Source organism: Centruroides vittatus, unplaced genomic scaffold (assembly GCF_030686945.1).
Source record: "Centruroides vittatus isolate TY-2023 unplaced genomic scaffold, ASM3068694v2 contig_549, whole genome shotgun sequence".
Classification (NCBI taxonomy): Eukaryota; Metazoa; Arthropoda; class Arachnida; order Scorpiones; family Buthidae; genus Centruroides; species Centruroides vittatus.
In genome coordinates this window covers 3,119,111-3,145,718 of record NW_027122325.1, presented here as the reverse complement: position 1 = coordinate 3,145,718, position 26,608 = coordinate 3,119,111, and the positions used below count along the sequence as shown (strand labels likewise).

The 26,608-nt window shown below is 29.5% G+C and overlaps 1 protein-coding gene across 1 annotated transcript in view; it reads right to left on the bottom strand.

Annotated features, from left to right (window-relative positions):
* Window positions 1–14,599: 14,599 nt before the first annotated feature.
* Window positions 14,600–26,608, bottom strand: part of LOC136978692 (rifampicin phosphotransferase-like) — a 48,335-nt gene continuing 36,326 nt past the window's right edge. Inside the window, exons 29-39 of the mRNA XM_067274456.1 lie at window positions 17,087–17,179; window positions 16,962–17,021; window positions 16,780–16,883; window positions 16,494–16,557; window positions 16,107–16,270; window positions 15,364–15,442; window positions 15,232–15,283; window positions 15,076–15,152; window positions 14,906–15,008; window positions 14,756–14,830; window positions 14,600–14,678 (exon numbers count right to left, since the gene is read on the bottom strand). Coding sequence (XP_067130557.1) covers window positions 14,629–14,678; window positions 14,756–14,830; window positions 14,906–15,008; window positions 15,076–15,152; window positions 15,232–15,283; window positions 15,364–15,442; window positions 16,107–16,270; window positions 16,494–16,557; window positions 16,780–16,883; window positions 16,962–17,021; window positions 17,087–17,179 — 921 coding nt within the window. The 3' untranslated portion in view covers window positions 14,600–14,628. The remainder of the gene's footprint in view (window positions 14,679–14,755; window positions 14,831–14,905; window positions 15,009–15,075; window positions 15,153–15,231; window positions 15,284–15,363; window positions 15,443–16,106; window positions 16,271–16,493; window positions 16,558–16,779; window positions 16,884–16,961; window positions 17,022–17,086; window positions 17,180–26,608) is intronic.

Sequence of the window (26,608 nt, the reverse complement as noted above, 5' to 3'; positions counted from 1 at the left end):
GAACTCTTGGTCATTCACTGATAAGTCCAGCGTTCCTTGGCAATTCCAAGACAATATCCTCATTTCCAAAGTTTTATTTGTCTCGTTAGCAGTTGTTTCACTTAACCTTTTTGGCTGGGTTTGTCTAAAAATGTATCGATCTTCTGTAGTTCATTCGTATCCAAATTAAAAGTAAATCTGTCACCATCGACAGTCAGGCAGTCGGCTTTCAGAAATACTTTTTTTTTCAAAGATTTTGCTTCCGCAAAAAAAGGCAACAGTTTTCTACGCCTTAATCTTGATCTGTATGACAAATCGTCAAAGACTCTAATGCGCGAGAATGACGGCGACGCCTGAATTTTCTTTAAGTTTTTAAAGATAGCTCTTTTGTCATCTTGACTACAGAGTTTAAACAAAAAAAGTCGAGTTCCCGATATTCGATAACTATTAACTAAAGGAATAGACTCCCCACTCTGTCTTTTAAATAATTCAATAAAGCGATTAGCATTATTAACTATTTCCTCGTCATCGCCACTCAAACCAGAAACAATGATATTATCCTTCTTCGAATCGTTATGAACCGAGTCTATATAATAATTTTGAAGAGAAAGTTTATCCATACATACAGTTTTAAAGGACGAAAGTTCAGCAATTTCTCCTTCCAGGCGAGACAGACGTTCGTCGTATTCCTTATGTAAATTAGACAGCCAGTCAAATTTCGACGACAATTCCTCCAGTTTCGATAGAATAGTATCGAAACGTTCCTCGAGGAAACACAGAATCTTCTGAGGTAGTTGAGAAGGTATATCCTGCGATGCAAAATAGTCCTCCAATCGAGATGATTTCAACGTTGGTTCGCTTGGAGATCGACGGCGTTTACCGGCGGAAGACGAAGCTTTATTGCGAGGTGAAGAAGGTGGTGTACGAGACATTGGGCCTGGGTTAAGTTCGACTCCTCCAATAACAAGCAAAAAGAACAAAATTAAAAAAAGAAAGTACCACAGTAGAAAAAGACATATTCTATAAAATCAATTAATGGCAGAACAAATTGTAGTTTGAAACAGTAACTCGCAGAAAAAACACGCCAGCAGCCAGCACTGTCAACAGCGCCTCTCAAAAAAGTTTTTAAATTACATAACAGATGGCGCCACCACAATTTTAAATTTTTTGCCAGGAAAGTTACGCAATTCGTCATTGGATTTTCTTACGGGAGAATAACACAACACGGATCTATTGTACAGTACTTCAAAATAAATTTAAAGTAAATGACATTGAAATTATATGATTTAATTGGGTTGCAATTGAAAAAATCATAGACCTCTAAATTCCCACTATCATCCCTTAATCGAGTTACATAGATGAAAGATGAGACCAGATATGGAAACCTTAGGAGTAGGAGGCTCCGAATATACGAACTTCCGATGCAAACCGGAAGTCGTTATTTCAATTTAAAAATTTTTCCCTGGAACGACTCTGTTGTTAAAGGAAAAGTATGATGTACAGGGGAAAACCACTACTAATTTGAGGTGGATAGCATTTTTATTATTAAAAATTACAGCTCGGTATTGCGACGATGCACAATAAGTAATTGCCCGTTTCAATTTATATTAATTTCAGTTTCATATTCAGTGTAATTTATTTTGAGTTTTAAAAATTCATTCTAGTTAAAGCGAATTTCAGCAGGCAATAGACTACATTTAAAAAAATTAAATATGCCTACTTTGATACTCACATTCAAAAAGGATCGCAACTCCTGCTCTAGGCTATAGTTTGTTTAGCTTTTGTGTAAATCCGACCCTGATCCTAGAACGCTTCTCTATAATGTAGAAATTGGCATTCAACTTTTCTTCGTCCAGTCTACTCCGGAATAGCTTTTGGCTAAATAGGAAATCGTATTCGAAAGTTCTGTTTAAGTAATCAAAGCATTATAATACATTAGAACTTAGATAGTAAACCACGAAGTATATAAAGTTTTAACGATATGGTATTTGTCTTTATCTCGTATATCTTTTTTTATAATTCGTTTTTACGTCATTTGTAAACTAATATGGAAAGTTCATAATTTGTTTATATCATTGATTTATCTGATTGAAATGATAATATTTCGTTGCATATTTGCCATGGAATTGTATCGCTTAATCTAAATTTTGACAGCTAACTACAATATAATTAACTCTTAATCACCCTTTCTAAGCACACAATAGTTACGTAGTGATATCTCACTTACTCAGGAAAGTTAAGGAAATTGCTATTCAAAATTAATGAAAGTAAATAAATAAAGGATCATAATGGAGTCTTATTTAATTATCATCATTAATTTTGTAAGTAAATCTTAAAATGAGTAAAAAAAATTATGTAGTATTTAAATAAAAGTTAAATTTATAGAATTTATTTTTTATTCTTGGAATTATGAGCTCGCGAATGAATGGCACGAACAAACGAATTAAAATAAATAAATAAAAGAAACAAAACTATAAATTTGTTTTATTCTAAATTGTGGCATTGTCATGTATCATGTAGTATTGAATTATAAACTCTTCTGTGGGCCATCTTTATTATAGTTCAAAAATACAAATGGTTATACCATGTCATCACTCATAAGTATCGATCATTTTTAAAGAAAATCCTATCAAATAAAAGAAAGAGTGGCACAAATGTTTATTTAATCATTTTCGAAATTAACATTTATGAACACGCATAATTTAGTATAAGTGAGTGAAATATCAATTATTTAATCAAGATACATAATTTAGAAGACTGCTAAAAGGAAGGAAAGCATTTTCATTTGAGTAAAATTTCAACGAAAATACTTCAGCAGTATAATATAAATTATTCACTTATTTATTCAAATGAAAATATAAAAATATTTCGAACAATAAAAATTTTATGTTGATGAATTACCAATTTATGTGAAATAAATGGGTCTGCTTTGAAAAATTTCATTTTTGTTTTTAATCTTAGCACTGATTAAAAATTTTAAAATATTGGGTAAATTAAATATTTAACACGTATTTGAATAATAAATTAGAAATGAATATGAGAAGAGCGTCAAAAAATTCCTGTGTACGGTTTTTAATGAAGCATTTTTAAAAATATTGTTTTATATCATCGTTTTCGTTTACATGCCTTGTTATTGAACTAAACATTATTTACAATTACCATTTATTTATTTATCATTTTTTAATCTTGGTGCATTGCGCGCGAAGGCCAAAATGCGTTTTTTTATGGATCGTACTCGGCACAGATTAAATAAATTTAGAGGCTCAATTTCCTGTTGTAACAAATACGTCGGATATTGGAATTAGAAATATCATACACAGGAAATATAAATACGTCGTAGACAGGAAGTAGCTTATTTTGGGCATGCATCACGAGACAGAGAAAGAGGTTATGCCTATTCTAATTGAATGTTATAAAAATACTTCATTTTTCAAAATGCATAAGCATTTATATTTTTGTTAATTAAATGTTTTCATAGATAATGCGAACTAATTACAACATTTTTAAGAACAAATAATCCTTTATTGTTTATTCACTACATTATTCGTTAAATTATATATTCAAACAAAACGTTTGTTGATGTAATAAACAAATTAAGCTATTTATAAGTAAATGTTAATAAGTTTTCGATTAATAATCAAAAACAGTGATAAAAAACTAATAAGTTTAAGTAGTACTATTTATTACCTTGTCTCTTACAAATGTAAACAAACAAATATTACACAAATGTACGTTATAGAAATCTAAATACAGTATACACAAAAAATATTCTCTTACGCAGGATAAGGAACAGAATGATTCGTAATAAATAAATATTATATATATTACAGACGTATAAATTCCTTCTGGTGTCTGTCCTTTCTTAATCTCGAGAACGGAGTTAGGTATATGAAATCAGATCAGATATGGGAAGCTTAGAGGCAGGAGGCCCCGAGTAACTGTATACGAACTTCCGGGATGGACCGGAAATCGCATGATTTCAATTCAAAAATTTTCTCCAGAACGGAGTTAAATAATGACCGGTTTAACTATTGTTATCAGGAAAAGTATGATGTACAGGGGCAAGACACTATTAAAATCGAGAGCACATATTTTAAATAAATTACAGATATTAAAAATTGCAATTTGACATTGTGACGATGTCACAATTATGTGTTATGAAATCCAACTCCAAGGTGGCAAATATAGACAGGGTAGTAGTGAAAATCCCGGACATTACCGTAGCGTTTCCAGTTTATCCTGGGCTCTGAGAGAGTACAGTCGAGTCAAATTGACGTAATATAAAACAACTTTAAATTTTATATTACACACCTAAAGGTTAAAAACTTATCGTAACTACTTGCAACCCCTGGAATGCTTTCTAGCACTCCCACGGGTACAGACATCCCAGATAAAATCACTGATCTAGATGTATTTAATCTAAGGTACACATTAGTGGAATAGAACTCTGATTGGCCACTTTTGTAGCGGAAAATTAAATATCCGCGATACGAATTGGACGAGGTTCTTGTCCACGTCTACGATTCCTAAATTTTTTGCAGTATATTTTGTACAGAAAAGGGTAAAATTAAGTTATAAGCCATTATATATTACCTAATTTATTAAAAATTTAAGCAGACTTTTATGACATTACAGAGTTATTTTTACAGTAAGAATAATGTTATAAGTTTCTTTTAACACAGTAATGTCTATATTTTTATTTGTTTACAATCGTATATAAAAATTAAAAAGTAATTGCATGGAAAAGTTAGAAATATATATACTGTATACAGATGTACACAGTGTTTAGTGTAAGGTGTTGAACAAGTCAATAACTCGGAAAATATGCTTCTAATAGAAAAGTTGATAAAAATACAGTTTAATATTTGCGATGGGCATTTTTAATGCCGCGAAAAGGAAGCGTGGCCCATCCTCCCTGAGACTGCGGCAACTTCAAAATTTAAAATAGAACCACTCAATTTTTTTTGGTATTTTTGATTCTCTGTTAAAATTAATAAACTTTTATTAAGAACGTTTAAAAAATGATAATTGCAAAAGTTATGCGCATATGTGTTCGTACGTTTCGAAAGATAACGGTCTAATAAAAATGCAAATCCTATGGGATTTCATAAAGGACTTAAGTTCCGTATCAGTAACCGATCACGATTCAAGATATAAAGTAAAGAATATGCGTCGTGTGTGTTAAAATAACACCAGAAACGTTGCAGTCCGTTCGGTAAAACTTTGTTAGTCGATTACTGAAATATTTATATGAAAATGAACATCTCTTTGAACATTTGTCAAATAACTGAAAAATAAAGGAACAGAAATTTGGTTAATTAGCTCATAAAGTTGAATTTTTATTAGACCGTTATCTTTCAAAACGTACGAATGCATTTGCTCATCTCTATAAGTTTTGAAGTTAACGTTCTCAATAAAACTTTATTTAAAGTTTTAATAGAGAATCAAATAATACAAAAAAGGAGTGGTTTCATTTGAAATTTTGAAGTTACCCCAGCCCCATCCAGAAGAGAGCTTGATTTTACAGCATTAAAAAGGTCTCCTGAAATATTAAACTTTATTTTTTATCAATTTTTGGGCTGCAATTTTCAAATTACAGACCGATACATTCCCACTGTCGCCCATCTGTCTGTCTACTTGTCCTTCGTTAATTTCGAGAACGGAGTTAGATGAAAATCGAGAGCAAATATAGAGGGACCCGATTAACTATATACGAACTTCTGGGCTAGACTAGAAGTCACGTGATTTTTTTTAAAGATTGTAAAACATTGCTGTCCGGTATTGTAACGTGTCACAATAAATAATTGCTCTTTCTATTAGAAGCATATTTTCCGAGTTATTGACTTGTTCAACACCTTACATTAAATATTTTCTGTCTGTATACAGTATATATATATTTCTTTTCCATGCAATTACTTTTTAATTTTTAACTACGATTGTAAATAAATGAAAATAAACACACTGTTTTGTTAAAGGAAACTTATTAAATTATTCTTACTACAAAAATAACTCTGTAATGTTACAAGTTTGCTTAAAATCTTTACTAAAAACAGCGATATTTTTATGAAATTATATAATACATAATGATATATAAATAATATAATTTTACCTCTTTCTGTACTGTACAAAATATGCCGTTAGGCATCGTGGACATGAACAAAATCTCGTCCAATCCGCGTGGCAAATATTTAATTTTTCTCTACAAAGGTGGCCACTCAGCTTTCTCCCATTGCACTACCGGATATGATCCATAAAAACGCAGCCAAAATGGCTTTTGCCCTAATAAAAACCAACATATCAACCACCAACCAACAAAAATTTCTGTGTTTGTCGATTTTGTTTTCCATTCTTTAAAAACTTTATTATTTTTAAATATGAAAAAATAACAAATTGCTTATAATAGAGTAATATTCAAAAGAGTTATTCCCGTGTGTAGCATTAATTTTACATCGCTTTTATATCTAGATAAAATCGAATAGAAAAATAGTGGCTATTTCTAGTGTCGAATGTTGAGAATGTGGAAAGGTTTATTACGTGTTATGTAATTTTTTTATGAGAACGATTTATGTTAGCCTCAAATCATTGTAAAAGTCTTAAAATTTGGTGTAATTATCGTTATACAAATTTAATAAACTTATATTTTTCACTTAAAACGTCAATTTAATTGATATTTTTAAAAATGTACAAAATATCGATTACTGTACACACAGGAATTTGAAAAAGTTGGGGTTTAAAGAAACACGTTATTTTTTTATAACGTAGTTTATTAACGTTTATAACATAGGCACAATACAGAACTAAAATGTTACAAAATACTCGTGTATTACAATACGTTTAATTTTAATTTAATTTTTTTTTTTATTCTTCCCAAATGGGTGAGGTTAAACCCCAAAATCTCCCGTGTGCGCGGCGTCGTGTACATATATTGATAAATTTAAAAATATATGTCGATAACTCCGTAACATAAACAAAGAGAAAAGCAATAAAGTTTAAAATTCGAAACAATATTTTTATATAAATAAACCTTTCCTTATAAAAATAAAAAAATAATTGTTTTTTATGTTATTAATTTCTATCCAATATTTGACAGCGAACATCTTTCAACACTTATTGCCATCTTGGGCAATAAGTGTCGACAAACGACAAACACTTGTTTGTGAATTTCCAAGTCTTCTAATTTGGCTTTCATTTCTTTTTAAAAATACTTTAAAGATCGATGATGATAATAATAATAATACAGTCGAACCTCCAATAAAGGCCAACAGCAGTCAGCTCTAAACAGTCTGTATAAAAAGATTATTATTAAAAAAATTGATAAAATTGTTATTTTATCAATTCTTTTGTCTCTATTTGTCTGTTATAAACCTGGAATGCTTTCAAGTAGACTTAATTCAGCAACAAGGAATTAAAAATATTCGATATTCGAATTTTATTGAGTCACATTTCCCAACTTTAAATTCTTTTATGCATTATATTATATAATACAGCATTACGTCTGCTGGTATATAATATACGGGAGGAGGGTGCAAAAGTAGGTATACAGTTCTGATTCTGAGAAATACAATTATTGGGAGCAGAATTTCTTATTATTTATTGTGGGGACAGTGGGACCTATAAATCCCCACCGTCTGGCTGTCTGTCTTTCATTAATTACGATAACCGCGTTACATAGATGAGAGTCGAGACCAGACTTGGAAATATACTGTACATTGAGAAAAATGAATACATTTTAAATAAATTACGCACAAATCAGTATTTTTAGAAAAATTAATATAACTTCCTTCTGGAATATACAATTCCATGATTCAGAATATGAGAAATCCTGTTGAAGTTAATTAATTTACCACAAATTTTACTGAACTTACTGAGATATTGTTTTATTTATAACCTTAATCGTATTTTAAGAAATCTTTCGATTATAAATATTCTCTCAATATAAGACAATAGTTATCCCTAATATATTAAAAATATAATGTCGACACTGGATTTCATTTGAACCAACAAAATTAATTATAATTGAAGACCTCGGGGCAATAACACGTTAATTCATTTCTTTGTTGAAATTTGTTCATTGTTAAATTTCTACAAACATAAGACAGGTGTAATTTCCAGACTCATGACCCAATTCTTCTCGTACATTGGCTTATTAACGTCTAATATCATTAGGACAAATCACCTGTGATCTGTTCTAAAATACAGAGCAAATTTGGAACTTTAGAGTAATTTTAGAAATGAATTAACGTGTTCTTTCCCAAAAGTCTTCAATTAGAATTATATGAGAAATATAAATAGCTATTTTGCCTAGATTTACCTAATAATTGTGCAGTCTTATCGAATTTTAAGATAAACATTAGGAAAAGAAGTTTCTTGATGAAATTTCAACTTTGATTTAAGAAATTTTAGTCCTGGGAAATAAAATAAAACTGCATTTATTCTTCTTCTGCTTTTATAACTATATATTGTAGCAGTCTATATAGTGTAATACATCATTTATGTATAAATTATAAGCCTATATATAGTCTTAATAATAAATTATTTAAAGTCCAGATATAATCAAAAATATTTTCCCGTATGACATATCGTTTCTTATTTCTCGGAAATTCGCGAAGGTAAAACAAATCGAGATCTAACCAATTCGGGTCGTTTTATTATTAAAACAGAATAAAAATATTTTAAAATATCGATTTACTTCGTAATAGCTTTAAATAAAATAAAATGAAATCGATTTTTGTGGTTAGGCTAATCTATTATAATATCGATTTGAAAGAGAAGGAATTTAATCAGAGATTAAATACAGATTTCTCTCGGCGACAGCTTATACATAGCAGCATTACTTTTGTAAATTATTGAATTTTCTTATTTCTAAACGAAATGCATTTTAAGGTTCGTATATGTTTTATAATTTTTGTCATAGATAAATTTTAAAGGGTGATTAAGGAAAGTTCTGAAAGCATTTCAATTGATTCCATTAAGAAAAAAGGGGGACATTCCATTTGAGAGAAATGAAGCTCCAGAGCAATTCTACTACAAACAGTAATTTCACAATCAATTGATAAGCACTTTAAACTTGACCGCAAGCCGCATAATTGTCAACTTAAAAGAGTTACCATTTAGCCATGATAATTAAGCATTTTGTTAATATTGTATAGTTTAGATAACATTAGATATAATTGCATCTTTTAAAATGTTATCGTTTCAATAATGAAATTAGATTAAACCTTTAGAGATTGGTAAATAATTGAAAATTTTTATATTAAGAGTTATTTCATTTTATTCTATTGTCACCGATTTATGGGACGTAAAAGATCTTTTCTCTTTTAGTTGCTAATTTCGAATAGTTAAAATAACGTAACTTTTCAATTATTCATAAACAAGTATTAGTCTGAAATAAGCGTCAATAATTAGAAGTTGTTAATGAACGAAACTAATAAGTGTAAATTATTTCGGCAGAGAAAGTAGGAAACAAGCGAATAAACTAAGAGAATCGAGAATAAAGATTAACGAGGTTATTACTTCGCTTTACGGAATTATTAAAATTTAATTGTTTCTCTTATCTGCCGCAACACTCATTAGTCATCTGTTTGTACATCTCAGCAGTTGTAAAAGCGTCTTAGTTATGGCATCATCAGTTATAGGTGAATAGTTTATCATCCCTTCGCTCTCACTTCTTATTTGTATGTCTTAACGGCCACACCGAACTTTATATGTCGCTACATTATCCCTATTACCAGTTGTATTAGGTTTCCGATAATGAGACGTAGAAAGAGAAAGAATTTTCGCTTATCAGAAACCAATTGCTAAACGGGGATATCAATAAAATTTAAAATTCTCAAAGAAGTTATCTTTTATCTTATCGCGCTGTTTCGTTCGAACGACCTTTGACCTTTTCTACAAACCGTAAGACATTTACCGAAAGTAATGAGCTCGAAAGCGGAAATGACGTCTATAAATCTTCACTTAAGAACATTTGATGGGAAATTCCTGGGTTTCTCTAGGTACACATTAACAACCGACTGCCTCCAATTACGTATTTTTACGCCAGTTTTAACCCGTTTCCATTTTGTAAGGCGTTTCGAGATCATATTCGTCTGTAGTTGTAATTTTAATTTTTAATATAAAACAGGCGCATTTGGAAAGAGCAGACTTATGTCGACCATGCGTGTTGAAACGCATTAAATTTCGCACCTCAGTACGATGCGTGCGTGCGTTACTAAAATAACAAACTTAACGTAGGTTTAACGTGCGACAGATCAATCGGCCTCTTCCATTTTACATACTTATGGCGTTTTTGCACGAAATCGTATCGATTAATAGATAAATTCCATTAGAATATATACTTTTACCTTATGGAGAATTCGAGTAGGATAGGCATGGCAGATGCCACCGTCTTTATCATTTTGAATTTTCTAGTTCGCAGAGTAGAAAAGGAAATACACGTACAGGAAAATAAAACCGATATTCTTTAGAAGAGCAAAATGACAGTAAATGATATACACTTCCATACGCCAATTGTGTATTATTAACTATAACTACTGAATGTGTCGTGTTTATTAATTAATATAACCCAATAAGAGGAGGATTAATCAGTCAAAATTTACTTTAATTACAGGCGAATCACTAATTAAACATGCGCTATGGCGTATATCGAAGAGTACTAATCATATATCGAACCTATCAGAATGTTAATTACAATATTTAAATGTGATTAAACACATTGGTTTGTTTGCACGACTGTTATAATTTCTACGTAAGCCGAGAACAGATTAAGAAATTATACTTGCACCTTCGACTTTCTTAATTTTGTAACGTCGGATGTTTCATAATTAGAATGACATTAACTGTCGAAACAAATTTGATTGATTGTGTTGGTTGCATAACTGATGACACTGCAGCCATTCTAAGATATATTTTGTTTTCAGACACAATGGAGATACTAAAAATAGCTTAATGGGATTTCTGTTTTCTAGCAATTGTACTCGTTGCACAAAATTATGAAATATTTTATCTTCTAACAAACATTAAATTCTTTAAATATAGATTATATACAGAGTTAAGAGAATGCAAAGAAATATATATTATAAAGGATGTATTATATGAACTATATTCTTGGAAAAGAACTAATCTTCTACCAAAGTATGGATTTTGAAAAAGATTTATGGAATTCACATTTTATTATATCTCTCGTGTTGTTTTAGATAGAGATTTATAGTTTTTCTCTTCCGAATAGTCGTGTAATTTCAACTAAAATAAATTTCAACATTTTTCAGACTTCAACAGAAATTTTACAAGATATAAAAAAGCGTTTATTCTCTTTATATTTTTCTGCTCTTTATCGTCTTCAAAAACGAAAATTTTCTTTTATTTTCTAGCAAAAAACTTCGCTTTACAATTTTCTATTTAATATAAATATCATATATTTAAAATTTCAGTTACACCTGTATTTTCGTTTCTACCAAAATTTTAAATTTAACACAGTTAAAAATAAAATACTAAATTGAAAAAAAATTATAATTACGTATATTAAATAACAAAAACAAAAAATAATCATCATTTTAATAAAAACTCTCCTTAAATGAATTTTTTATATTTTTTTATAATGCTACAAGTTAGAACTTTCTTATCCTAAATCTCTTTTAAACACATTTAAATAAAGAATATTATTAGAATTACTGTTATTAATTTGCGAGAGAGACATTTACGTAATTATAACGGCTTAAGTCACAGTTTTAAATTGCTTAAAAATTTAAAAATGAATGCGATTATTCGTTATGAAGAGAATTCTTTCATTTGCAAGAGGACGACAGATGTTCTTCCTGTTCCAAATCCATTATTTACAGAATGGATCTATTTATAATTACAGTAAATATTTCAGATAAAAACTTGTATTTCGAATAATGATAAAACGACAGAAAGAATTTTAATTCTGTAAAAGAATTTGAAGGAGTAGCCTACGCTCAATAAGTAATGTTCTATAAATAATCTTTGGAAATCTGGAAGAAAGGCTTGTTCGACAGATTTTCCTTAGCCTGCAAGATTGGAAAATTTCCAAAAAGTTTTATTCTCTAGAAAGATCGAAACGGAAATCTCTAGCAGTTAAATTAAACCACCGGCAATCTCTGCATTAGCACTAGATCTTGAATATTTATCATTTACAATTTAGAATTAATAGAGATTCTCTGTGTTGAATATGATTTGCCTTTAAATGTTCAAACTGCATCATACTAATGTAAATGCAGGCATCCAGATGTATACGTGGGAGAAGTGGAGCAATAAATATCAAATTAAGGCTATGTTTTATAACGAAAACAAAGAAAATGTATTAAAAATTAAATTAAAATTTCTCTTTTATTTATTTACTAAAACAAGTTGACAGATAAACAAAAAAAAGAAACTAAATTAAGTAACAAAATAAATATTTTTTAGCTGTATGTCAGTTTTTACACATTTCTTTACTTTATCATGAAAGGATTTGTCAACAGAGGACCACATCAGAAGGTAAAAAAATAGACTTGGAGAAATAGTTTAACGATAAAAAGATTAAAGTTTTTGGAAGTGAAAATTTGTTTTTTTTCCTTTTTTGAAAAAAAGAGATATTGATGAATTGCTTCTCTAACATATTTTCATGTCAAGAATATTTACTACGCTATCAATTAACAATGATGTGTGTATATATATGTATATATAGTCTTTAAAAAGTTGCATACCAACTAATAATTATAATCATATATTGTTATATAATTTAAATATCTTATTATATATTTGTAACTATATATAACCTACCTATCAGTATGTCGTTACGTGATACATCTAATTGATTTTGCTAATTGGACGTTTGGTCATTAATCTAACAGAAAACAAGGAAGACAAGAAAACATTGGCTAACATGTACGAAGCGTACAATCTCCCGATATCCAACGAGAGGTCTCGGTGACGAAAACATCTCACTTAACTTCTTCGATCAATCTTCTTCACTGCTGTATCGCTGTTGTCTACCAATCAGATCTGCTTCGAGTGGCACAGAAGATGGATGCGAGTTGAGAGGCAAGAGTCATTTGCATTTCTCGATAAAATGAGATCCTCTGTTTTGTTTCTAGTCGAGATTATATTGGATTTTCTACGGATCTGGTTAGAAATGGAGGATTAAAACTGTATTATTTACGAGTCTGTCACCATCGATTTAAAAACGAATAGACAAATTTTTATATATTAGATGTTATTTAGATGTCGTTTAATAGTTGGAATCATGAATCAAAAGCGAGCATGGTATTATTCTCGAAGCTATTTTTCGAGAAGAAATATAAAAGGGAGTCCATCATTGAGAGCAACACAACTCTCTTGACATTTGAAGGATTTAGTAGAGTTTGGAGTCCGAACAGGAAAAAAAAAACAAAGAAAGAAACATAGCGGGCTGTTACATCATCGACTTTTTCGTATCATTTTTCACAAGTTTCGGACCGATACAGATCATATCTACAAAATTCTTTTTATGGCTTTGCTGTCCAGCTGGCAGAATTGCTCATAGCTTCGTATATTGTAAAGTATATTTCGCTCTTAAAAATTTCAAACCTTATAATTTACATAACATCCGAAATAGGTATCAAAATGTTAAATAGTTTAAAAATGTCGGTTCTGTTAATAAACACCGTAATATCGCATTGTGGGTAAGAAGAGAAAAATGTTCGGAAGATGTAATCAAAAAATGCGAATATTTTAGAATACAGAACGCAGAGAAGAGATTTTAAAAAAGGTATCAAGTATTGATTAGGTTGTGTAAGTGAGAATTCGATGTGACGTTCGACCATGTCTGATATTCCGGAGATTTCGAGAGAATGAAGTTTTTTTGTTAAATTCGACCAGACAGCTATTCGATTTAATCTGCATAATGGATGCAAATAATGATTAGATCTAAAATTTTAATCAGGAAACTAAATACAAACTTTAAAAAATTTGAAATTTCATTTTATTCGGTTTACATATTACAGAGCTAACCAGAATTTCCCGTGTATATTTTCATGTAAGATATTTGTGTTTTTCGATAATCTGTGGTTTGCAGGAGTTTCTTTTTTATTTGTTACGAATGCCATTTTTATGCTTCCGTTATTTCCGAGAGAAAATTTTCCGCCGGTGAAATAAATCACCGTTTAAAAACGAGCTTCGGAATCGAAGTTTTAAAAAAATATATTTATTCAATAATTTTTTCCAAAATATTCGCATCGACTGAAATTTATTGAAAATATATATATATATATATTTTATATTGAAGGGTCATATTCGACTAAAGTTTAGAAAAAGTAATCTCGACTCTCACTGCGTTTATAACCAAAGGCGACGAAAATTTAAATTGAGGAATATTTCAGAAGTCATAAACTTGAATACCTTTTCTGAATGAACTATTCTCTATATTTTTAGTGAAATATTTATCTTCTTCAACTTCGGGAGAATCTTTTTCCACATGGTTTCAGTTATAACGATCATTGAAATCTATCGATAGAAATCCACAGGAAAGAAACCTTTCGATAAAACTTACTTTATTTTATTTGAAAAAGTAATTGATTTTTTCTATTAAATATACTCTGTTAGGATAATTATTAACAAGGATAAAACGAATTAAAAAAGATATATATTCTTATAATTTTACAATGAGTATTTTTAAACTTTTTTCAAAGTACCGGCTTTTCCATTCAGTTCTACTATGTCTCCTGAAATTGTAAAAAAATAATCAGTACGTTAATTTCACCATAGAATGTGATTTAATATAATCATATTAAGCATTTACCAGTTTTAACTATTACTGTAGCACCTCGAGCTCCAATTATACAAGGTGTGCCAAATTCTCTAGCGACTACTGCTCCTGAAAAGAATGCAGGAATCATTATAACGTGTATTCTATAACAGCATCGTTTGAAAACAATGGATCGATTTTTACCGTGTGATAGGAGCCCGCCCAATTCTGTAACTATTCCAGATAATTTGGGAAAATAAGGAGTCCATCCGACATCTGTCGAATATGTTACTAAGATTTCACCTGGCTGAATAAGAAGTTTTTTAAAACTGGTTATTTATACATCGTAACTACATTATAACTTTGCTTTTCACCTGAATGTTTTCGGCTTCTTCAAATTTTTGAACAACTCTTGCCGGAGCTACGACAATCCCATGGTATATTGGTATACCTGTTAATGATTTAATAAACAGTTTATTAACTTAAGCTATTAAATAAAATTAATTAGAGAAGTTTTCATTGATCTTTACCATTTATAGTCCAGTCCGATGATTTAGATATGTATTCCATCTTTTCCGTAATCTAAAGAGAAATGCACGAATGAATTATTATGCAAAACATTTATTTTATATTTATTTATTTATTGTTGAAAAATAATTTACCGGCTTTGGAAATCCACTAACAATTTCATCGAATTTGAGATCGTATATATTTTTATGCAGTTTTCGTCTACGCAAGGCTCTAAAAAATAACGAAGAATGTTTTAAATTACAATTCTTTTTCCATATATATGTTCGATAAAAATAATTTATGTAACCATATATTGTTACATAAATTTAATATTTCAACCTTTTCAAATTCTGTTATTTTCATAATTTAGGTGGAAATAATTTTATTCGATTTTAGTTATAACAGTGCCATAACTACTGTAAAAATGTCTACATTTCCTTTGGAACAGATAAATTCTGTACAAATGACATCCTTTGATACGTGGCAAATCTTCAGAGAGATATTTCACGGACATAAAATACTTCACATAAGTGAAAACGTCTAAGAAAATTTATTGCAGATGTATGGAAGAATTTTCAAAGAAAAAATATTCTAGCATGCATTTGCATTATTCTAGTCATCAATCAACTTTTTCTTAAAACCTAAATATTACTACTCTGCAAGTTTTTGAAGTGTAAAGTTTGCTTTTAACTATTGGACTGTTTAATGTCAAATGAAGCTATTTTTAGTCCCGATTTTTTAAAAACATTTCCTAATTTGAAGGAGTAAGCAACTGTTCGATAAGTCAATGGAGAATTCTGTATCTTATATGAATTTTAATAAAACATAACAAGATGGATCAATACGCTTTGAATTGGAAAAAAAAGAAAAATATATTAAAATTTATTTCACTTACTTTGAAATTAGATGAGCTGATCTATTCTTCAATAAAACTCCTATTTCTTCATGTGTGAAGAAGAAAATAAGGTTAGAATCGGGAATTCTTCCTTCGTTCTCCATCAGTTCACCCAATTTTCTGTAGGCTCTCCTGTATATGTCGACTGACTTAATCAATATTGACTAAAAGCAACGAGAACGATAATAAGGCAATGTCCTAAAGGATAATTATATAAATATAGTTCATTAACAAACAAATATTATTGATTTTACCAATGCTAAAGGTTTCGTTCTATCGATTCAACAGAATAAAAATAACCGGTCGAGAGTATAAGTCAAATTTCTATTATTTATTCTAATCACGTACAACTTTCTTTTGACAATTTATAAAATATAACGCATTTACCTTACTTTTTTCTCTCTTGCTGACAGCGTTACGTGCCCAACTAACTAGCTTCTTCAACAGATACCTAGCCAAGAATAAATTAATTTTTTCCACTCTGTTTACATCTTTCGAGCTTACAAATTTACAGTTTAATTATAATGAAAGTAGGATAATTATCGCGCAAAGCCATTACTTAAAATCACGGCAGTAACAAACTTTGCCAGTTTCTCACGCATCCATAAATAGTAAGATGTTGGACGACACAAAATTCTCCTGTAAAGTGGAGTAATGGATTGTAAATTCTTACCTTTGTATTCGATTGATAGGGAGACGCAGTTGTTCGACAGCTGCATCGGGCGATTCTCTTTTTTTATTGTCTTTCGTCTCTTGTGTTAAGTCTTTAAGTATCAACTGCAACAATAATTTTAACAATTACATTTCAACCTAAATGATTCTCCTTAAACTTTAAAAATAATCATTCAAACAGACCTGTAATGATTTAACCAGTTGTGCAGGATCCAAGTCCCAAGGCAGAGACAATAAATCAAACTAAGTAGAAAATCGGCCATAAGAGATTATTTTAACCTATTCGAAATTTATAAAATTTCCCTTACTTCCATTAATCCTCGATGACCGTGTTGTTGTAAGAATTCCTTATATTTAATTCCTACGCAGCCCTTCTCTTCTTCCATCCATTCGACGGCTTCCTAAGAACACAAGTAAAAATTTGAAATGCTTGCATATTTTTCTTATTATTTCGTCAAAAACGGAAAAAGAAATTCCAAGATACTAATTAGGGAAAAATACCAAAGAATTTTTATAATAATACTAAAATAATTCCCAATTTGAAAATGAAGCAAGCAGTTATATTTGGAATTTGATCATTTCTTTTTTACAAAATGTCTTTTTATTTTCCTTTGTATTCTTCATCATTTTCGCCATTTATTATAAGATTTCCTTCAATATCGTTAAAACAACCGTATCAAAAATAAAAAATAAAATAAAACTAACAATGAGATGAGAATAAAATAAGAAGAGCAAAAACAGTTTTTTGCTCTCTTAAGTATGGCTTTAACCTTCTCGAGAGACTAGAAGCATTTGTTTAGTATAATGAAGCAAAAGAAAAGATATTGAAAGCTATTACATGCTGGATAAGTTTCTTAAAGAATCTTTTACGTGAATAGAAAATCGGCTTTACTTTTCGCTATACAAAAGTGGTGTTATATCGAACGTAAAAATACAACAACGGAAAAAATAAACAAATAATAATATTCCAACTAAATCTTTCCACATTGTTTAGAATTTTTGTAAAATAATTGATATATAATAAGTTAAGTTAATATTATTACTTCTTCTTCTATTTCTTATAAATTCTGACTCATTTAACTGTAGAAATATTTATTTTATCCTATTAAATTTTCATTTCAAATATCTATAAATGAGTTATCGAACTACATCAAAAATAGTTTTCCATATTTCTTTAGCAACCGAATTTCGGAATTTTTATGCACACTTTCGATTTAGTAAAATTGATGTTTTCTTACCACTCGAAAATCCAATACTGGAGAAACCTTCTACACTGTCTAATGTTTGCATAAGTTAACTGGAAATGTTTGTTTTGTTCTTTAAATCGATAAACAGACAACAGCTAAATTATAAGATCATTTTACTTCGCTTAAAAATCCCTCAACTAAAATAAAAACGAAGACATTGAATGTATAATTATTCTGCAATCAAGGAAACAATGTCATATTTAATTTTTCATCTGTGTTTTGTGGTTAAACCTGTATCAATATTCAAAGAAATACTGAAATAATAATAATCCAAAGAGACGTAAACAATTCTTTAAGAATACAAAGAATCAATTTTGCATGTGGATTTAAAAAATACGATCTCCAAGAATATATACATGTACTGTACTTGAACATCGTATACATCTTGTTTGTATACACCTGTTTATAAACAGGAAAGAAAATATTAATTAATTTAAGTAATTTCTTGTAAGTTTTAAGGAAAAAAGTTAATTGAATAAAAAATTAAAGATATTCTATCAATACAAAAATAAAAATACGGAAAAAAGCCATCCAATGCTTACAGCTGTCACAAAAAACACAAACACCTTCCTAGTCAGAACAAACACAAAAAATATTGATATTTTTCTTATACAATTAAAAAAATTCTCATGTACTGTTCCGTAAAAACAGTGCCCAGGGCTGGTTTGGGTCCCCCTATGTCATGGGCCCTTAGGTGTCGCTTAATAATAGTTACGCCATTAATTGAAGGTAAATTAAAATTGCTGGAGATTTATTTCCTATTAGAATAATAAGTAGTCACGGTTCAAATCGAATAATGAAAATGACTCTTTTAAAATTAATATTTTAAATATACATATCATTTTTCAATTAATTCAGTTTAATTGCCGTCAACTAATCAATTGTAATTAATAACAGTAAATAATAAGAGTTGTTTTAAAGCAACTTAACATTTACTTTTAAATACTTAAGCTATGCATTTAATTATAATTTTCTAGTGTTTTTATCTCGTTCTTAAGGGTCTATTTTAATAATTAACAACGCGAGGATGCTGAACAATCTTACTTCATTAATTTCATTTCCCGTCATTTTTTCTTAATTTTTGTTAAGACTATATCCTGTTAGGAAATATCTTGTAATGAAAAAATTTCTCTTCATTAAAATCTATTAAAAGCAACGAAAAATCAATTAACAGAGAGGATACTCGAGCTTATAAAACATCAACTTTGATTTATAAAGTGAATATATACACATATATATGTTTATTCAGTGCCGGATTTCCGACTAGGCACGCGGGGCATATGCCCAGGAGCCCCAAAATTGGAAAAATAAAGCAATTTTATCGTTGCAACTGTATATTATAAATTAAAAATGATTTTGTGGATACCATTAGACGTTATTAGTTTATGATGTCGTAAAATTACGTACCGAGGTTCCCAATCTTCTGTGCCCTAGGGTCTCTGGAAGTCTTAATCCACCACTGTGTTTATTTATAAAACGAGAAATCAGTTTGTCGTTTGTATTCTTATCTATTATTAACAAGCAAAGACAAATAAGATTAATAAAGTATTTGCTCAAAGTATGCTCTAATTTCCTTTTATTAATCTTACTCGAAGAAAGTGGAAATGAGCTCTTTATTCGGCTCATTCACGGATGGCCATAAAGAAAAAGTGAAAAGAATTTAATACGATCATTTCGCAGAACAGCACAGTCTATTTTATATTCAAGGTACAACAATTTGCCTATTGATTATCTGCAAAGCTATAAAATTGGAATTTCTTTCGTGAATTCTTTTGATGAAATTTAAGTTTGGGCTCTTATTTTGATGAATGTTGTCAGCAAACATTTTAAAAAAACTCGAGGTGAATAGAAAGCGAACACTCGTCTTTCTACAGGGAATGCTACCAAGATTTGTTTCATGTCAATATCATCACAAACGACTAAAGTAAAAGTCATAACCTCTGAGAAATGACTGCATAGAAAGTCATTTCTCTAGAGAAAAACCCTTTTGCATCGGAATCATTTCTTTCCATTATCTCTAAGTATTTTCATACATGCGAAGAACTTTTATTAAAAAGCAAGAAAAATTTACTTATTAAAACTTCAATATGCGTTATCCACTTGAATGTAAAATTGATTAAAGTTAGAATATTATTTAAAAATTCTATTAAAGTTTAGAAATTTTGATTTCATCCATGAAAAAGATCTGATTTAAAATCAATTTCTAGTTTAAAATCAAAATGAAATGATTATGGCGTGTTTATGTTATATAAAGATAAAAAAAAAGAATTTTAATTCTTAAGTAAAGAATTAGAGTCAGTGAAAAAACGAACGCTTTGTTATTATTAAATATTCATTCTAAAGAAAACATTGCCGCTTTTTTATTAAATACTCGTAGATCAGATGAAATTAAAACTTTTAACCCAGTTAAAAATGGCGGATCATTTAGAAAAAGCAAAGATTGAATTAAAAGAGTAATCGATAGAATTTTCCAATTTAATTGTTTTTATTAAAAAGTAAAATAGGATGTAAATTGAATTATCAAAGTTTCTCGTATAAAATACGATTATAACTAAACCAGAGGGAATTGAGCGCTTTTATGAAAATAATATTCTTGTTAGAAGTATTTTAAACAGTTTAGTTGTCGAGAATTTATAAGCGAATATGAAATAATAGCATTAAAATTTTTGTACAGTTGCAATATTAATTTAAATATTCGCATCAATGCAACTATTTATATGTCGATGGGAAAATGCCTGATATTGGGATATTGTTAAAAGAATTATTCAGGCCTCTAGTTTTCTTAATACGCTTTATTACGAATTAGATAAGGATAAAACCAATAAATTGCATTATTTAAATTACATAACAGAAACTTCGATCCTATAGAACGCCGTTCTTGCCTCCTGCCTGTAATTAGGAGCCGACATGTATGAATTTCTGTCTCAATAGATATTATAAATAACTTCTAAATTCAACAACAAACAACAAAATTAGCAATAAAATCTAAACCAACATAATTAATTACTTATTAAATGCATTTAATATATTATCCGTTTAAAGTATTAACTTAATCACATCGCTTCGACTAAAATGCCAATCAATGAACTCCCAAATTGCAGTGATAAGCCTTTGATATCAAAGTAAGACCTGACGAAATGTCTGAAGGGCATCTGTTGTTCTTTTAAAAGCGAACAACAGATACATTTAGAGAATTAATGAATTTTTCACAGAAATTTATCAGAGTATTACATATTTACAATATTGAAATTTGCGGAAGTTCAAAAAATATATTCGTTAATTTCCAAGAATGCCTCAAGAGGAATATTGTGAAATGTAAATCTTCATTTTATTATGACTTAACTCTTAGGATAATTTTGTAATTTTTTTAAAATGTTAGAAACATTCATCCTGAATTGTCTCCGTAGGGGAGAGCGGGGCTACAAGTTCCGTTTTTTAATCAACCTTATATTTTGTTAAGAAAACATAATTCTAGCATAAGTATTCAGAGATTGAAATTTAGTAATATATCTAACTTTGCTATAAATACAGTTTTCGGGGTTGATTTTTTGTAAGTTTTTTTTATAATTAATAATACAGTACCTAAAGTCGGAAAGTAACAACTTACCCCGGTTCGGGGCTAGTTGTTAACAGGGTGGGGCAAGTTGTTACAAGATCTATGGAAGGTATAATATGTAAAAAAAACAATAATTTATTTAACTAAGTATGTATTTAAAGACTAATCAATAATATTTTCAATAATTAGTTGTTTTTCTTAAATTTATTATAAAGAAAACATTTTTACGTTTCAACATTTATAACTTTTACTTAAAGAAAAGGGGAGAAAGGAACATCCTTTCCAAGTTCTTGTATAACACCAGAAGTTGCAGGCAAATTTACAACTCCTGATGACCCTGGCTGATCCAAGATTTGTCTTTCGTCAGTAAAGCTTACATTTAACAAATACTCTGCTAACTTGTTTTCCTGTTCTTCAATAAAGACCAATCTTACTTTTTTTGTAGCCAATCGCAGCGTTTTCTACTCCAGATTTCAACTTCTTTACAAATTTATATAACGTCATATGACAAATATCTAATTCTATGGAAACAGTTTTTATTTTTTAACCATCTTTAATAACTGCATCTGCAGCTCTTTGCATCAACTCCTGAGGTACAGAACCCCGTGTTGTTTTTCGAATATAAGTCCGCATACTGCAAAAGGAAAAAAAATATTATTTTTACTGCATTACCGGTACAGATGAACTGGGACAAGTTGTTCCAAGGTCACAACATGCCCCCAAAGAAGAGAACATCTAGCCCCGATAACACATGGGTTCAAAACAGCAACTACTAGATTAGGTTACGAGACATATACAGTTTTAGCGTAGTATATCAAAATACTCGATATATTTTTAAATAAAAATACCAAACAACTAATCGCTAATTATTTAAATTTGCCGGATATACCAAAAATATCAAACGCGAAAATATTTACTTATGTGGATCAGCGACGTACAGGCTCTCTTTCCAATGTACCGGACGTCACTGGCCTGATTAAGATAGCTGCCGTCGGTGCGCAGAAACGTTCGATTTCATGACATATTTACTAATTATATATATATATTTTCCTTGTGGAGCTATTTCAATCGGAACAACTTACCCCGGGAACTTTTAGCCCCGCTTTCCCCTACATCAAATTTTCTTTTAGTTCTTTATTTAGATATAGCACAGGAAAAAGTCATTACAAACCGGATCCAGAGAATAAAGTAGATGGGAAACTGTATTATTGATTGCAAATTTATTGCATTACTGACAGTTTTGTGTGGATATACATTATCATTGAGGGCGATGCAATGCGTTTTCTTTTTGGCAACTCCTCTATATATTTCTAGTGCAAATCAGATCACAAAATAAATCTACTGATTAACAGTTGAGCAGTAACAATAAGTTCACAGTATACTATTCTTTTAATATTGATAAAATCACTAACAGAGCCTTGGATCATTGTTTAGATGTTGTTTTTATATTAGTTCACTCGACAATTCATTGACTATCGGCGTTTACTTTGTAAATATTTTTTTTTATAGATTGATAATTGCTATTAATTTAATTCAGCTATCTTAGATTATCAACAATTAGTTGAAACAACTTTTGACAGATTTCGAATCAAAATTGGAAAAGTTTGAAGGATAAATTTGTGCGTGTTTAATATCATATTTTCATTTAGATCTATAATTTAGTAATATAATATTTACAATAAATTACTGTCGAAACGCTGTTTTCTAATACTTATTATTCGGCTGTAGGAAGTATGTGCCTCATTGCCCACTGGGCATGTGAAGCACATGCCTAAAACCCCCAAAATTTGAAAACTAAAGCAATTTTACCGTTTCAATTGTATATTATAATTTATAAATAACTCTATAAATACAACTAGACGTTATTAGTTTACTATATTGTAAAATTATATAGAGGGATCCCAATATTCTTTGCCCAGGTGTCCCAGAAGGTTGTAATCCGTCACTAATATTGATTCTTGAATATTTTCATCATTGACTACTAAAACTCTGGAATGCTTACCGTCTATCGGAATAATAGTGGATCTCATGAGATCCACGATCACTCAAAGGTTTTGAATGTTCGTGGAACCGTCGAAAAACTTTCGATAAATTTTCTCAGTAGTTCTACATTATCAATTTCATACCTTGTTTTTTAAATTTCCTTCAATTCCAATTTAATTCAATCGATTCTTTCAACATTTTGAATTGTTTTTCTCACTAGATTTCTTTAAACTTAAAATTCTATTTGATAAAATTGCAAAGACAATAAATGTAAAATTAATAAACGATGTAAGACTATAGGTTACAATAAGAGTCTTTCGATGTCCTTTCTCAGGGAAATAACAATCTTACGGCGGACTCGACCTTTTATTAGAGGCTGCTCATCCGCCTCACTATGCAAAACGTTTGATAAAATTGCCAAGACAATTTTATTAAATGTATTATATTTTTTATTTGTGCCGTCACCGGAAGGAAGTCCTGTAACATTTTGCCTAGTGAGGTGGATGAGCAGCCTCTAATAAAAGGTCGACTCCGCCGTAAGATTCTTATTTTCCTGAGGTGTGAGAAAGGACATCAAAAGACTCGTTATTGTATAATCTTAAATTGTTTATTAAAATTCCATGCACACGTGTTTACCTTTCTAAGTTATTCATAACTGTTTTACAAAAAACATTGAAGTTTTTCTTGAATAATATTAAATTTATAGATTAATAATATAATGCTATTTAACTTAGAAAAAATTCAAACTTTTTACATTTTTTTAAAAATAATAGGCTGATCGAATTAATTGAAAAGCATTTAAATTACGTAGATACGAATATATTAATGCAATATAAACACAAGGAGACTTCACGTGACATTTGGATGTTTTACTCGGAAACAAATATTCGCAATCTGAATATTGACTAATGAATGTTAACTAATGAAAACAATTGGTTTTATTAACAATTTTTTAAATTTTAATAACTAAAACAATATTTACACCTTAAATTATTACTTGAGTGTTCTTAATGAACAATCATTTTTCTTATATATATAAGGTGTACATATATATACTGAATACATTAAATTCCGACTATTCGAGGTAATGTGGACCGACGCTTCCTCGGATAAAACGATCGGCTACGGTCTTTTCGAATTAAAAATTACAAATATGAAAGATTTATTTGATAAGGTAGTTGTAAAGTGAAGTAAAACGTGCAACCGCGTAAAGTATTTAGAGATTAAAATGTATGATTTCAACTTCGGCTACAGTCTGAATTCGAAAGAAGGTAAGATAAAAATTTTTCATGCCATCGCACTATTATCTTACAATGATATATTAGGAACAATATTGAAATAGAAGACACGTCAATGTGTGGATTAAATGTATTATTAACATAGCTACAGCAAGCAAACAGCATGCGAGTATTCAAGCGTTAGGATTAAAGTAAATTAACTTAGGTTTGTGAAGTGGTGTTGTGGGGCAAGAATGCGGGAGCAATATTACGCGTATGTTCTTTTTGTCTCCCCCATAACTTTTCCGCATTGATTCATAAAAACATTACTTATGTGTTATTTAAACTAAAAATAAATAACGTAGTTTTTGGTAAAGTGAAGTCTATTTAACATCCGTCGCTAACGTTTCAGTACTATTTAAGAATTTTAAAACAAAATTTAAATACAAAATTTGAAAATAAAATTTGGCAAAAGCAATAAATGCAAAATTTTTATGCAGCTACCAGTCTTAATTTTTAATAAATTTTATACATAAAAAAACTGCAAAACCAAGTTACGAGGTAAAACTACTGTTACTAAACAATCCACCTTCAACCAATATTATATGTAATGAACATTATATGGATTCATCCACTGAAAATCGGATTAATGTTAAAATTGTTCTTTATGATGGTGGCATGAATAATGCACTTCTTTTAAAGGAAAAAAACAGTTCCACTGTAATCTTTGTTGACTGAGCATTCTATCCACACCCTTTGCGGAATCTTGCCCCATAGACGAGGCAAGATTGCAAATGTTCGTTGCTTTTGAAAAATCGCTTTTATATTAATTTTGTTTCGGTAATTTTTTTATTCTAGAATGAATAAAGAGCCTGTTTTTATAATAAAATTTTTGAATAAAATTATTATTTCTGTATAATACATCATTACAGCAAAATCGCGCGCTCTTGCTCCACTTTCTGTAATATATCTTTTAAGTCACTTTTTATATTTTATTCACTAAGGTTAATCATATATATGAATAACATTTTACATCATTTTACTTATATAGCTAATAAGTACAATGGGTTTAAGAATAAAAGGGTGAATTATTTTAGTTACATTTTAATATGAATCTGTTTGTCTCATGTTGAAGTTGAATGATAAAAGTTAACAGATACAAATTATTTTGTAATACATGTTACTGTTTTGAACTTTCTTTTATGAATTACAGTGTAAGAAAAATAGAATATTCGCTTCAGATAGTCGGGATTCTACTGTATACAGCTGCTTTACTAACATAGGTAATAATACTGTACTAATAATAGATAGGACAGTGTACTGTACGTATTTTAATCATGCAATTAATTAATTTTCAAATATTTTTCTAATGAATCTATGTGTAATAATACTTCCAATAATGTAAGAAGCTATTTGATTTAAAAACTGAATAATTTCAAAGTGAATCGCAGTGGCCTATTTCTTGCACCGCAACTATAATATATATAATCAACTAGAAACCGATTCATCATCATATACCGAATAACTGCATTATTGAATAAACATGAATGCGGCCCGAGTGCAATGATTAAAATTAGAACGATTTGATGACAATGTCGAGTTTCACTGATTTAACGACTTAAACTGGAATGTCCTCAATTAATACATATAACATGGAAAATATTCATTAATAAACTTGAATAAGATTTTTAAAAAATTAATTATTATTTGATTACAACTAATTCTATTACATATATGCATTTGATAATCCAAACCTTAACTCTAAAGAAATTTTAAAGAAAATATATAAATAAACTTTTCCAATTAAAATGTTATTAAAGTCAAAAT